The sequence below is a fragment of the Oryzias latipes genome, chromosome 19 (assembly GCF_002234675.1).
Source record: "Oryzias latipes chromosome 19, ASM223467v1".
Taxonomy (NCBI): Eukaryota; Metazoa; Chordata; class Actinopteri; order Beloniformes; family Adrianichthyidae; genus Oryzias; species Oryzias latipes.
Genome location: NC_019877.2, coordinates 800,743 through 813,869, shown reverse-complemented (window position 1 = coordinate 813,869; position 13,127 = coordinate 800,743). Strand labels below are relative to the sequence as shown.

The following is a 13,127-nucleotide window of genomic DNA, read 5'->3' as shown; positions in this document are numbered from 1 at the left end:
ATCAGTGAGTAAGCTGCAGCCCAACATTCAGTCACTGATTAAGTCAAAAGACCAGCTCCATGTCTCTCATTAAGGATCGCAGTTTGCTGTTTTCATTGGAAAAAAAGTTTGTTTTAGTTTGTTTTTGTTTTTTAGTTGAAAATTGCCAGTGAGGCCTTGCTGTTATGTTTAATGGTTTGAAAGAATGTTTATTTTTGTGTTACCTTGATGAATACAGAATCAAAATAAACACATTAAAGCATATTCTTTGTTTTCTGCTTTTATTTAATGACATACAAAAAACGTATTGTATTTGGCCCACGGTCCACGATCACATTTAGATTTTGGCCCTTTGAGGAAAAAAGTTTGGGCACCCCTTGTCTAGATTGTTGATTGCCTTAAATTTTAATTTATTCTGAAAGTTTTTTTATATTTTTATGTGTATAGATTTTTTTGTTTTGTTCTTTGTTTTTTGTGAAGAGATGTGCTCTGAATCATTGGGTGGTTGTGTCTGCGAGAGTTTCGTAATTATTAAAAAAAAAACCTGAGCCAAGTAATCCTGCCGTAGCTCCATCATTATTTTCTTTTTTTACACGAGAAGAAAACAATAAAAAAAATTTTACAGTGAATTTATTCAGTTTAACATCAGGTATTTCTGCTTTGCAGACCTGCAGACAATGACAAAGGGTCTAACAAAACCAGAAATAATTGTTGTTCTAATGTGAGACTTCAGATAAACTGAGGTTGGATGTAAAAGTTCTCTTAAATATTAAAAACAAAAAAGCTTCAGTCTGTATTAAGTCTCAACTGTAAACAGTTTTTCATCTCCTAAACAGTCCTTTTATGCTCACATCTTTGATTACAGTTTGGTTTTGTGATTAATTCCAGTACATCGTTTTAAAAAAAAGTACATCGTAAATTCTTGTGACGTCATATCCGCTTACCAAGCATTTTTGACAAAATTATTTTTGTTTTTCATACTTTTTATTAAAATATATTTCGTGACTTAAAAAGGTTGTAAATTCTTTTCGTAAAAAAAATAAATATTCGGATAATCGAAATGTAAAAGGCTTTTTCAGAATGAAGTTATCAGCGTGACCCGGAAGTAAACAGCAGCGCGCGGCGCTAGCAGCTTGTAGCTAGCTTGTGTTCAGAGACCGGCGGCGATTTTGTCTGGACAACAGTGACGTTTTTGGACCCAAAGGAGGATACGAACTGTCAGTTTCGAGTGAAAAAGCAGCGTAAAGAAGGTGTTTGTGGGAGTTGGAGCTGAAGATCGGAGCAGGAACCATGTCTTCCCTTCAGTCTCTGAGAGAGTTGATCAGCGAGCGACTAGCTGCTGCTGCTGAAGAAATCTGCAGACTCTGTGAAGGAACCATCGTCCAGTACGAGCAGGAGCTCTGTCGTCAGCGCAGACTGCTGGATGTCATCTGGAAACCACAGCTGCAGCTACACCACATAGGTATGTCACCTTCATCAGAGAAACACACAATTGAACAACACACGCACGCGACAATTATGAAATTTGGCCAAAATGTGCAAGAAATTTAAGCAAATCAGTTTAGCATAAATCTTCTTTAACTTCAGGACAATATCAGAATAGATGGATCACTGTTTCAGTGGAATTTTGCAGCAAAAACTACAGAGTAGTTGATAGCATGATAGCATCAGATACTGATAATTGTAGGCCGATGTTGGACAGTACAACGTCCTGCAGATGATTCCGATAAGAAAAAAGTTCCCTGATTATTGACCGATGACTAAAAGCTTAAACTGTTGTCGTTTTGTATGGAAGCGATTCTGTAGCATAATTAAAAATAAAAGTCAAAATCATAAATGCTTTTTCATTTTCAAAATGAAGCTGCATTTTATGACTCAAAATTAAAATGAAAAAGCAATCCACCAACATGCTTTTTCATTTTCTACTTCAACATTGATTATTCTGTCACTGAACTAAAATGATGAAGAAAATGGTATTTGACATCTCAGCGCCTGCTCTAAAGACCTCCGTCTGCAACATGTGGGCTTATTTTACCGTGTCTGAGACCAACGACTCACTCGCTGTTTGCAAAACGTCTTCGACAGAAGTGTCACAAAGAGGGTAAAAGGTCAAGCTTTAACACCACAAATCTCACAAGCTATTTGAAAATTCACCACCACGATGTGTGGAAAGAATATGAAGCTGCTATCATTGCAGTTTTAGGGGCCACCAAAAAAATTACAAGATTTAAAGTTGTAGATTTACAAGAAAAACAACTTGTAAACTTAAGAGATTAAAGTGGAGGTGAGCATACAGAGCAGCAAGTGAACGCCACGCAGCAGCAGCAGAGCAGACCGACTAAACTTACAGGTGAGTTGAATGTTTATTGATAACGTTTCAAATGCTTGGAAGCTCCTTTGTTTAGGATTTATTAATGTTTTATTTATTGATGGATGGTTTGCAGGATCTCTTCAGCCGTTGATGAAGCCGTTGGTGTCCCTGCAGATGTCCACTTCAATCCTTTCTTCCTCCACTAAAGACCAGATCTCTACATTTGTGGGATTTTTCCATCTGAGGAGGAGGACTTTTTGGGTTTTTAAACGTTCTAATGCTAATATATCAGACTATTTTCATTCAACTTGTTGTTTTGTGTTGAAACAGGATGTTTCATCTGGAGGAGGGGGCGTATGGAACACTGTTTTCCTTCCGCATTGGTGTTCTGCATATAACCGGATAATGACGTCAGGTGACAAAGGGGTTTCTGGGTATGTGAATGAAAGAAAATAAAGCTGCTGTCCTCTACACTCCATTGTGTCTTTGAGCTCCTTTTTTTATGAAACTCTGCTTTACCAACACTGACAATAATTGGATTTTGAGTCGTCAAAAGGTTCTGAATTTCTTTGTTTTTCAAACCTATCTGGAATTAAAGCTTCACAAAAGGATCCACATATTTCATCTTTAAGCTAGGCTCCAATAAACGGAAAACTTTGGTGTTTTTTCCTCGTTAATCTATGGCTTTGTTCTTGTAAATTTGACTCAGAATTCGTGATTAAAAAAGAAAATTCTATCAACTGCCCTAAAACTCCATTTTAAGCGTTAGCACTCATTCAAAGAAAAAAAAAGGAAAGTTTCTGGGCAGGGGACTATTGCTGACGCATTTGAGAAGTATTTTAAAAAATATCAGTTGACTATTGGTATCCGTATCAGTTGTAAAAAGTCATAATGTTGCATCACTACTATCATTACTATCAATGTTTAATCTAAATCTAATTTGAATAAAAGTTTTAGCCTGGTACAATATGTGGATAATCTTAAAATGAACTTTTTACTCTTGATGATCAAGAATTTATTACAGATTATTAATTAGCCAAACCTCCTTCCATGCAATATCTTCAACAAACATGTTCCAATAAGACACTCCTTCTCAATAATGTTAAGCCCCCCCAACGAAAAAGAGAATGTTTCGCTTTCGTTTTAACCAGTATGTTAAGCCTCTTCGTGTCTCTTTACCACAGCTGAATGAACGGCGGCCCCTGGTCAATTGACGAGGCTTGAGAAATGCGTTTTCTGTGGACACTGCTGTCTGAGTGGGCTCAGATTTCCTGGGCTGGAACCGTGGACCCGGCAGTTGGCACCGGGTGTCTCGGTTCCAATCGAGAACGCCTGCAGGCCTCAATAAAAGCCCTGTGTGTGACTGACTGATCAGGATATGGAGGAGTTTTACTGTCAGTTTTCAGCATTAATAACATTAATAACAGCATTAATAATAATAACCCAACTACTAACATCACAGCATGAGAAGAATCTGGTTCAGTAGAATTCAGTGTCATCCTCCTGGAGATACACTGGATGTTGTTTGGAATTAAAATTATTACTGTGAACACAGCTTTATTTAAAATTGAGATGCTTCTGGACAGTTTAGTTTGCTGATATCTAACATGTGGTTTCCAGTTTAGTTTGTCATCAATAATTAACCTAATGAAATGTATTGTCATGAATCTTTTTTCACCCTGCTTATTTGAACATTTCTTTTTTTTCATAATGGTTACCAAACTGCATCAAATAACACAATGAAGCGTTCAGTGTCTATGAGGCGTTCATAGCTGATAGCAGAAAGATCTGTCAATGCTCCTTCATGCAGCAAGGAGCTTTCAGGCTCTGACTGAAGGAGATCCTCAGTGCTTTCATTGTCTCACACAGATGATGAAGAGGATTGTCCATGATGGATTCAAGTTTTCCTAACATCTTCCTCTCACCCGTCACAGTCACAGACTCTAGGGAACATCCCAGTACAGAGCTGGATCTCTGCAGCAGTTTCTCGACCTTCCTCCTGTTCCTGTCCATGCATCCATTCCCCACCAACACACGCCGTAGAAGAGGAGAGATGCAATAACGCCATCATAGATAGTCTGTAAAAGTCCTGCAAACTCTGAAGACCTTTGTCTCCTCAGCAAGTGGAATCAACTGGCCCTTCTTGTTCAAGATGTCTGTGTTAGTCATCCAGTTCAGTCTGTCATTGAGGTGAACACCCAGGTATTTCTGAGAGTCCAACGTCTCAATGTCTTTTCCTGGATGTTCACGGATAAAACAGGAAGTGACTTCCTTCCTAAGTCGATTATCATCCACAGCCTGACCATCTATGTGGTGGGGTGTATCCTCTTCACCAAGCGGGTAAATGGGGGCTTAAGAATGTCCAGGTTGTGTTAAAGTTGCCCAGTGGGGGTAAAGGTAATTAGATGTAGGCTAACAGCAAGTTCAGTGTTTATTGCCCCTGCTCTGGCAGTCAACATACTGGGTGAAGTTGGGGTAGAAAGAGGGGCGGAGTTAAAGTCTCCAAATATTATGATAAAGGACTGTGGATGTGCTGTTGCTAGCTGAGAGACAGAGGTGGATATGTCTTCACAGGCTGCTTTAGCCTCTGCAGAGTGTGGAATGTAAAGAGTAAACACAATAACAAGAAACCCCCCCCAGATTGTACGGCTGAACGCTGTCTGCTAACCGTTCAATGTCTGTGATGCAGTTTTTGTCTTGTGGGTTACACCATCCCCCATTAACGTACACCTCAAGCCCCCTCCCTACCACCGACCAGTCCGCTCTCACTAGTTGGAAATCCTCCAGAGTTCCCTCAGTTTGGTGTGAGGTCCATGAGCCAGGTCTCCATGAACAGCAGGAGACTGCTCTGCTGGTACTCCTACTGCAGTCTGGTTAGCGCTGTGAGGTCCTTCATTATTTTTGGCAAATATATTTTATTCTCCATGAGGATGGATGGACGCTTGACTTGTAGCGTTCCTTCCTCTCCTGATGCTAAACTCAAATTCTACAGCCTCTCCTGTGACAGCGTAACTCTTTGAGAAGCTCCAGTCGCTTCTCTGCTAGCATGTTGTTGCCTAGTGACAACAGCTGATTGCACGTGTAAATAATACGCCTACTGATCATTTCAGACCCTGAACTGGTGGAAAATAATTCAGAAATGAGTAGCAGGTGTGCCACTACTCTGATCAATTGTCAAAAGTCCATGTCTGTACTAAACAGGTAAGCTGAGGTAACTGATAGCCTACTGTGGCGACCATCGCAATACTGATGAGAATCATTAAGTGATCTCTAATTTAGACTAGTTAAAAACATGTCTTAATAGTGTTTCACTGCAACTTCATTACAAATATTTACAGCATCTAACAAAAGGTCAAAAGGTTATGGCCTTGCCATGTGAAAGTTACTGAACCTTTGCTGAACTTTTGTCATGTTACTCAGCTGTTTGTTTTACAGAAAACTTTTAATTCCTTAAGTCAGGATAAAACAATAATAACACAAGTTTGTAAGTGCCTGAAGACAAAAATGTGTTGAGCAGGTTCTTCAATGAATATAAATGTTTTTCCTCTCTTGTTTGCTCAGTTGAATCCTTCACTAAGGTCCAGCCATCTTGAATTTTCTTAATACTTGTCCTAATCCGTTGAATATAGTGAGGTCAGATGTCAAGTTAAGTCCCTTTGTGAAGGCCTGTTTACATAAATGTTTTAAGTTATGTAACATTGTTCCCTTGAACGTATGAAGGCTTGTAAAATGAAAACCAAACGTTTTGTAAAGAATACCTGCGGTTTCTGTGTGTGTTGAACAATTTAGTCCACTTAGATTTAGTTACCTGCAATAGTCATAAGTTTGTAGTTCCTTATCTGGTTTACAGTGTTTAGTTAATCTCTTAGCTCTGAAGTATAATCTGAGCCTGAATTGAGTGGTTTCAGTGCTAAAAAGCTTTATCTATGAAAAATGAAAAAAAAAATGTTTTGAGAATCATTACAATATAAAAAAAATAGATTTTCTAAATAATGAAAGCTGAAAAAATGTTGGACATCAACTTAAGTGTTGTGCCGAACTGTTCTTGAAAATATTGTCTTACATGCCCCAGATGGGATAGCGTAGAGGACAGAAGGTCATTGACCACATCCCTTCTTGTGTAACGTGTGTTCATAGTGTGTTGGTGTAGGGAGTGTGTGAATTAAGAGCTGTAGTTGGTATTGAAATTGGCGGGTAATATTTCAGAAATCCTTAAGAGTTTTTTTATGTTAGGTGTTTGACCCGAACTTTCACCTCACAGAAAGAAAGGCTCTAGTTGGAATCCCAGCTGGATCCTTCCTATAAGGAGTTTGCATGTTCTTCTCGTGCCCCCGCCATAGCACCCGTAGATGTGAATATGAGTGTGTGTGTTTTTTGGTCATGTGATGGACTGGAAACCTGTCCATGGTGGACCCTGGCTTCATCCAACTTTAGCTGGTATAAACTCTAGGATTCCCATGACCCCAAAAGGGGTTCAGAAAATGGATGAATGGGTGGATTCTTTTTTAAATTAAAAATGTAAAGCAATTATCTTCTGACTGAAGTAATAAAAAATTGTATTGGTACTTAACAAAGAACAAATTGTTTTAAAAGTGTAAACAGGCTTCTTGTTGTGTTTGTGTCCCTGCAGTCCTCCCCCAGCATTGGATGACTGAAGAGGAAGATCTTTTCAAGCAGCAGAGGAACTTCAGAGTGGAACAGGAGGAACCAGAACCTCCACAGATTCAAGAGGAACAGGAGGAACCAGAACCTCTGCAGATTCAAGAGGAACAGGAGGAACCAGAACCTTCAGAAACTAAAGAGGAACTGCAGGAACCAGAACGTCCACATATGAAAGAGGAGCAAGAAGAGCTCTACATCTGTCAAGGTGAAGAGCAGCTTGATCTGAAGCAGGAGACTGATACATTGATGGAGATTCCTACTTATGAGGAAGATGAGAACAGTGAAGCAGATCTAAACAATCAGCAGAGCTTTAATGTAACTGATAGTCAGGATGAAGAAGGAAACCAACATGAGGAATCAACATCAACTACAGATGAAGAGACAGACCAACAGAAAAAAGGTCAGAGGAAGAGAAGAGACAGAAGTCATGTCCAAAGTATGGACAGCTTTCACATGTCAGCAGGTCAGTGTGACATCAACTTGGAGGAAATAACAGAAAAATGTGTTCATGACAAAACATTAAGAAAAATTGCTTCAAAGAAGAAATGGAAAAAAAAAGAGAAAACGAAGAAGTACTCTTGTCAAGAGTGTGGAAGAACTTGTACAACTGCTCAAAGTTTGAAGTATCACATGTTTACCCATACAGGAAAAAGGCCTTATTCCTGTAAAAAATGCGGCAAAAGGTTTGTTCAAAAGTCTCATGTTACGTGTCACATGTTAAGTCACACCGGAGAGAAGCCTTATTCCTGTAAGGAATGCAACAAATGTTTCCGGTATAGTTCTGTGCTCACTCATCACATGTATACTCACACAGGAGAGAAGCCTTATTCCTGTAAGGAATGCAACAAGGATTTCAGAAATAAAACTCATCTCTCTTCTCACATGCTAACTCACACCGGAGAGAAGCCTTATTCCTGTAAGGAATGCAGCAAAAGTTTCACTCAAAGGTCTCATTTAACATCTCACATGTTAACCCACACTGGAGAGAAGCCATATTCCTGTAAAGAATGCAACAAATGTTTCCGGTATAGATCTGTCCTCACTCATCACATGTTAACTCACACAGGAGAGAAGCCATATTCCTGTAAGGAATGCAACAAGGATTTCAGGAAAAAGTATAATCTCTCATCTCACATGTTAACTCATACCGGAGAGAAGCCTTATTCCTGTAAAAAATGCAGCAAAGGTTTCACCCAAAGGTCTCTTGTCACACGACACATGTTAACCCACACATGGTAGAAACAGCTTTGTATTTCCAGTCCAACAATCATTCCTCCTTTTCAGGAGAAATAATTGCAGGTATCACAAAAAATAAATAAATTACGGGTATCACTGTAAGCTTCATGTTCTGTGATAAATGATTTTTGTTTACAGAGGTTCATTTTTTAAGGTAAAGTAGACCTGTGTTTAAATTGAAGCAGGTTAGTTCATTAGAGAAAGTGTTTTTTAAATGTTCCTAAATAACTGTTTTTTTTGCCATTTCAGAAGCACCTTGTGTGTGTCAATTCTGAACAAAAAACTTTGGGGTTTTTTTTGTTAGTTGCTTTTAGGATCCTGTTACAAAGTGTCAAATAAAAGACAATATTTGTTAGTTTGTATTGGAGTTAATATGAAATAATATTGTTAATTAATTAATTTTGAAATGATAACCAAGTCATAGATCCATCAACCGTTACCTGCTAGCTAGTTTACCTTTGTCTACACCTGTGTTTCCAAGTGAAGCAGGTTAGTTCATCAGAGAAAATATTTATTAAATGTTTCTAAATAAATGATTTTCAGCTGTTTCTGAAGCCCTCTGTGTGTGTCTGTCATTTCTAACAAAAATGTTGTTTCTTGGTTAGATGCAGTTGCACTTTTAATAATTGAAACGTTTAAATAAATAAAACAATATATTTGGCAATTTATTTTTTCAGTTTATTTGAAATGATATGGTTATAATTTACTAGCTTTACTAAATTATAATTAATAGATCTATCAACCAATACCTGTTAGTTAAACTTAGTCTAGACCTTTTTAAAGTTGTGACCTAAGCTACATTTTTTTCATGATCAAAGTCACAGGGTGCACATTACATTCTGTCGGCTCTGCTCCTGCTCTAACACCTGGCTGTGGATCCTGCCTCTGGCTCGTCTTGCACCCTCAGTCGTCCCCTAACTCCATCTGGATGAAGCTCATCTGGTGGATTATTTAAAGATGTAGTTGTAGGGTTAGATAAGTTAATTGTTCTCTTGGGAGTTCAGGAGGGTATTCCAGAAAGCAGGTTATGCTAGCTCCCACGATAAGTTTGAGGCTAAGGAAGTTGATAACCTGAGCTTTTGGTTCCAGAAATGGAGGTATGTTTCCGGGTATGTCAAGTTGCCATAACAACTCATGCTCTGAACATAACCTGGTCTGGAGCAGGTTTAGTTGAAGGTTAGTTTGTTTTCAGAGAGGTGAAGCAGCATGGCGTGTCCATTTGAAGATGATTTAGTGGATGAAGAAGCTCAGATAATACTTTTTCCACCGTGAGAGGATGATAAGACCACATATGGATGTTGGAAAAATAAACTTTTACTTTGATCTAACTTAATTATTTGCTTTAGTTTAGATAAATCAATTATATTTAGTTAAGTCACCTTAAAAATAACAAGTAGTTATCAGACAGTTATTTTACTTTCATTCAAATTAATTTAATTAAGTAGGTGTAACTTTGGTGCTGCTGTTAGATCGGCACCGCAAGGGATTCTGGGATATCATTCCCTCTGCCTGTCTGGACAGATTTGGGTTTAAGTGTGGGTTTTTGACTAAATGTGTTTAGTTGTTTAGTTGTTTTACTGTGTTTTGTCTAGTCTTTGTCCTGCTATGTTTAATTCTTTCTGCACCATGAGTGAGAGGAGGATGAGCTAATTTAGCATCCCTATTGCTGCATGATGTTGAAAGAACTGAAGTTAAAGTCAGAGTCACAAAAAATGAATACATATATAACAGGATAGAAATAACTGACAGAAAATATTGGTAACTATTAATTAAGTTTTTATTCAACCTAATTTATTGTGTCTATCCAACTCAATATTTGTTTATACAACTCAAATTTACATATTTAACTAACTTTTCTATTTTCATTTATCCTTTCATTTTTTTCTATACTTTATTTTATTTAACGTCATCACTTCAAGGCTGCTGCAATTTCATTGTATCACCATGTAAAATGTCAACAAAGAATCCTAATTCTGAACTTAATGTTGTATTACTCCAATTCAATTGAATGTTTTTCCATCTTAAATTATAGTACTTCCTGAACCCTTATATGTCTAAGATTTAGGCCATACCATATGGGGCTGACTTGGCCTTGCTAGCTGGGATACGGCCAACATCCAGAAATCTACCAACAGACATTTTTAGCTCTAGTTGTTGAACATTCTATGTTTTGAAGAGGCAGGCTCTTCTAAAAGAAACTAGCAGGAGCCCCAGCGCTGGTCTTTGGTTGGATTTGGTTTAGACTTGTTCAGAGTCAAATGCATGTTTTAAGGGGAGGAGGATTATTTTGTTGTTGCTGTTTTTGTTCCTATTCTTACAATCCACTATATGTCCCGTGTTGAATTCTACTATTAAAATGTGGGAAACAAATGTTTATCAAATCCAAATCAATCCAAAAGCCTGGAGACTGGATGGCCGTGGTCCTCCCTTTGACCTGGACAGTGGTTATCATGGCGACCTGCACACTCACCAAGCTGGAATTTAGAAGGAGAAAAAGAGACCAAAATGATTGATAAAGCATGTTTTCCAGGGAAATACCACAAAGTGCTTTCCAACCATCCTCAAAGCCACTTTCTGCTTTTTCAAACGCTACTGTGCAACAATTCTTTTGGTTTCTGCCACAAAACCAAAAGAATTGTTGCACCAAAATGTCCAGTTTGAATAGTCTACAGTATGTTGTGTTTGGTTGCTAGGTAACAGGGTCTTTAATGTCTATGATGTCATGGTGGCTTTCAGAGTTGAACTCCTGAATATGACGGTAAACATTTGGATTGAACAAAAATGGGATTGAAGCTCATGCTAAATCCTGATCTCAATGCTGAAAAAACCTCCTCCTAGATTCTGGTTGTTTGGAGAAGTCCTCCTCTTCCAAGAATTCCTGAAAAAAGCCCTCATTTCTCCTGACCATCTTCAAAGCCACTTTCTGCTTTAGTTTAGTCCAAACTTGCTTTATGCTGACAACATTTACAGCTTGAATCAATCTGAAGAATCCAAGGAAACAAACCAATCTAAGTCTGCATTCATGCCACTTCAGAACCAACAAAGCATGTTTCCAGGACGCTGACTTACCAATAGAACTTTGGATTTCCTTTGCAGAATCCTTCTCCGTGTGTTTTCCTTTGTTTTTCTCCCCAAAACCTAAAGCAGAGATTTTTGCTGAGCTGCAGAACAAACGTCTGACTGCTTTAACCGCCGTTGATGGTTTGTTGTGTTTCCCTCTATAGCTGCTATGGTCTTGGTATGGTTGCTAGGTAACGCTGTCTTTGATGATGATGACGTCAGAGTGGCCTCTAGAATGGACTTTTTTCTTGTGGAACCAGGAGCTGTAACCTTTAGGGCACTAGGACCCAGAAAGAGGTCCAGGCAGTGACGGTGTTCAGTGACGGACTGCGCAGCCGCACTTCCTCCAAACGCCACTATTCATCAGCGCGTGGAGCGCCAGAGTCCAAACGGGCTTAAGGCGCTTTGATAAAGCGCTCTGGAATCCAGCTATGGTGATGTGATGAAGGCTTCAGTTTCTGTCTCTGCTGCATCGACTGTGGGAGCAGAAGTTCATCAAACCTGTCTTCTCTGTTGCCTTAAAATCCTTCCAGTTTTCTTTTTTGCACAAATATACATAGATGATGAAAGTTTTCAAAAGTGACTCAACTCTTTCCACAAAGTCCCAACAAAAACCTGAAATCACCACATTCTGACCTCAATCCAAAGTGACAGAAACATCCCGTTCTTCTTTCTACACTCATTACCTTTTTAATTTAGAGACAGAAGAACATTAGGAAAATCATTTGATTCAGACTTCTTGATTAAAATGAAATAAATTACACAGAAAAAATCAGCAAATGAGATAAAGAGAAACATAGGATGAGGCTTAGTGAAGGTTCCTGATGTGTCTGATAAGGTTCCTGAAGGACCAATCCATCTGTGATCAGATAGATGTGATTCTCAACAGTAGGGGTGCTATATAAACTCATCATCCTCTCATTCACTCTTACTCATGGTGCAGAGACATAATCACAGTAGGACTAAACATCTCAGCAAAACATGGCACAACACAGTAAAACAGCTAAACAACTAAACACATTTGGTCAAAAACCCACACTTAAACCAAAATCCGTCCAGACAGGCAAAGAAAAAGGTATCCCACAATCCTTTGCGGTGCCGATCTAACAGCAGGACCAACGTTACATCTACTTAATTGAATTACTTTGAATGAAAGTAAAATAACTGTCTGATAACTGCGTGTTATATTTAAACTGACTTAACAAACAAAGGAGTTATCTTAACTGAAGCAAATAACTATGTTAGATAAAAGTAAAAAAGTTTAATTTTTCAACATCCATATGTGATCTTATCACCCTCTCACGGTGAAAAAAGTATTATCTGAGCTTTTTCATCTACTAAATCATCTTTAAATCGACACGCCATGCTGCTTCACCTCTCTGACAACAAACTAAGCTTCAACTAAACCTGCTCCCGAGAGAAAAAGAGTTTGGTTTGGATCCTTTCTTGTCTTTCTGTTCTCATTGAGTCTCTTCTAGTTCCAGGTCTGGTTCAAATAGTGGAATCATCCAAAAGGATGAAAACAGTCCTCCAAGCAGACGTCAGATTGAAAAGCTCATCAAAGAACACATCCAACTAGCCAATCAGCAAAGCACTGACAAGCTGGACTTGTGCTCTCCTTCAGTGAAGAACCTCCTCCTGCTGCTCCTCCATCTTTAGCTCTGACTTTGGAAGTCTTAGCTCCTCCTCCTCACCATCACTGTGACTGTTGACGTCTTCCAACTCCTCCAGAAAGCTGTTTTCTGATGAAGCTCTAACATCTCCTCCCTGTTGCTGCTTTCAGTCCAAACTCACTCTGTTCATGTCAATTCACTCCAGAGAAAATCCTTTTTCTGGGAAGAATTTGCTCCAAGTTTTCCTCCAACTAAGAATCTGCAAA

General features: G+C 38.6%; 1 protein-coding gene across 1 annotated transcript; it reads left to right on the top strand.

The window, feature by feature from the left end:
* The first annotated feature begins 7,309 nt into the window (after positions 1 to 7,309).
* On the top strand, positions 7,310 to 8,742 carry LOC101174320 (gastrula zinc finger protein XlCGF71.1-like). Its single transcript, XM_011493417.3, has one exon. It carries the CDS (start codon positions 7,391 to 7,393, stop codon positions 8,189 to 8,191), a length of 801 nt encoding a protein of 266 aa, XP_011491719.2. The 5' UTR covers positions 7,310 to 7,390; the 3' UTR covers positions 8,192 to 8,742.
* The last annotated feature ends 4,385 nt before the right edge of the window (positions 8,743 to 13,127 follow it).

Coding starts and splice junctions, on each gene's coding strand:
- LOC101174320 (XM_011493417.3), top strand. CDS start 7,391: ATGGACAGCTTTCACATGTCAGCAGGTCAGTGTGACATCAACTTGGAG.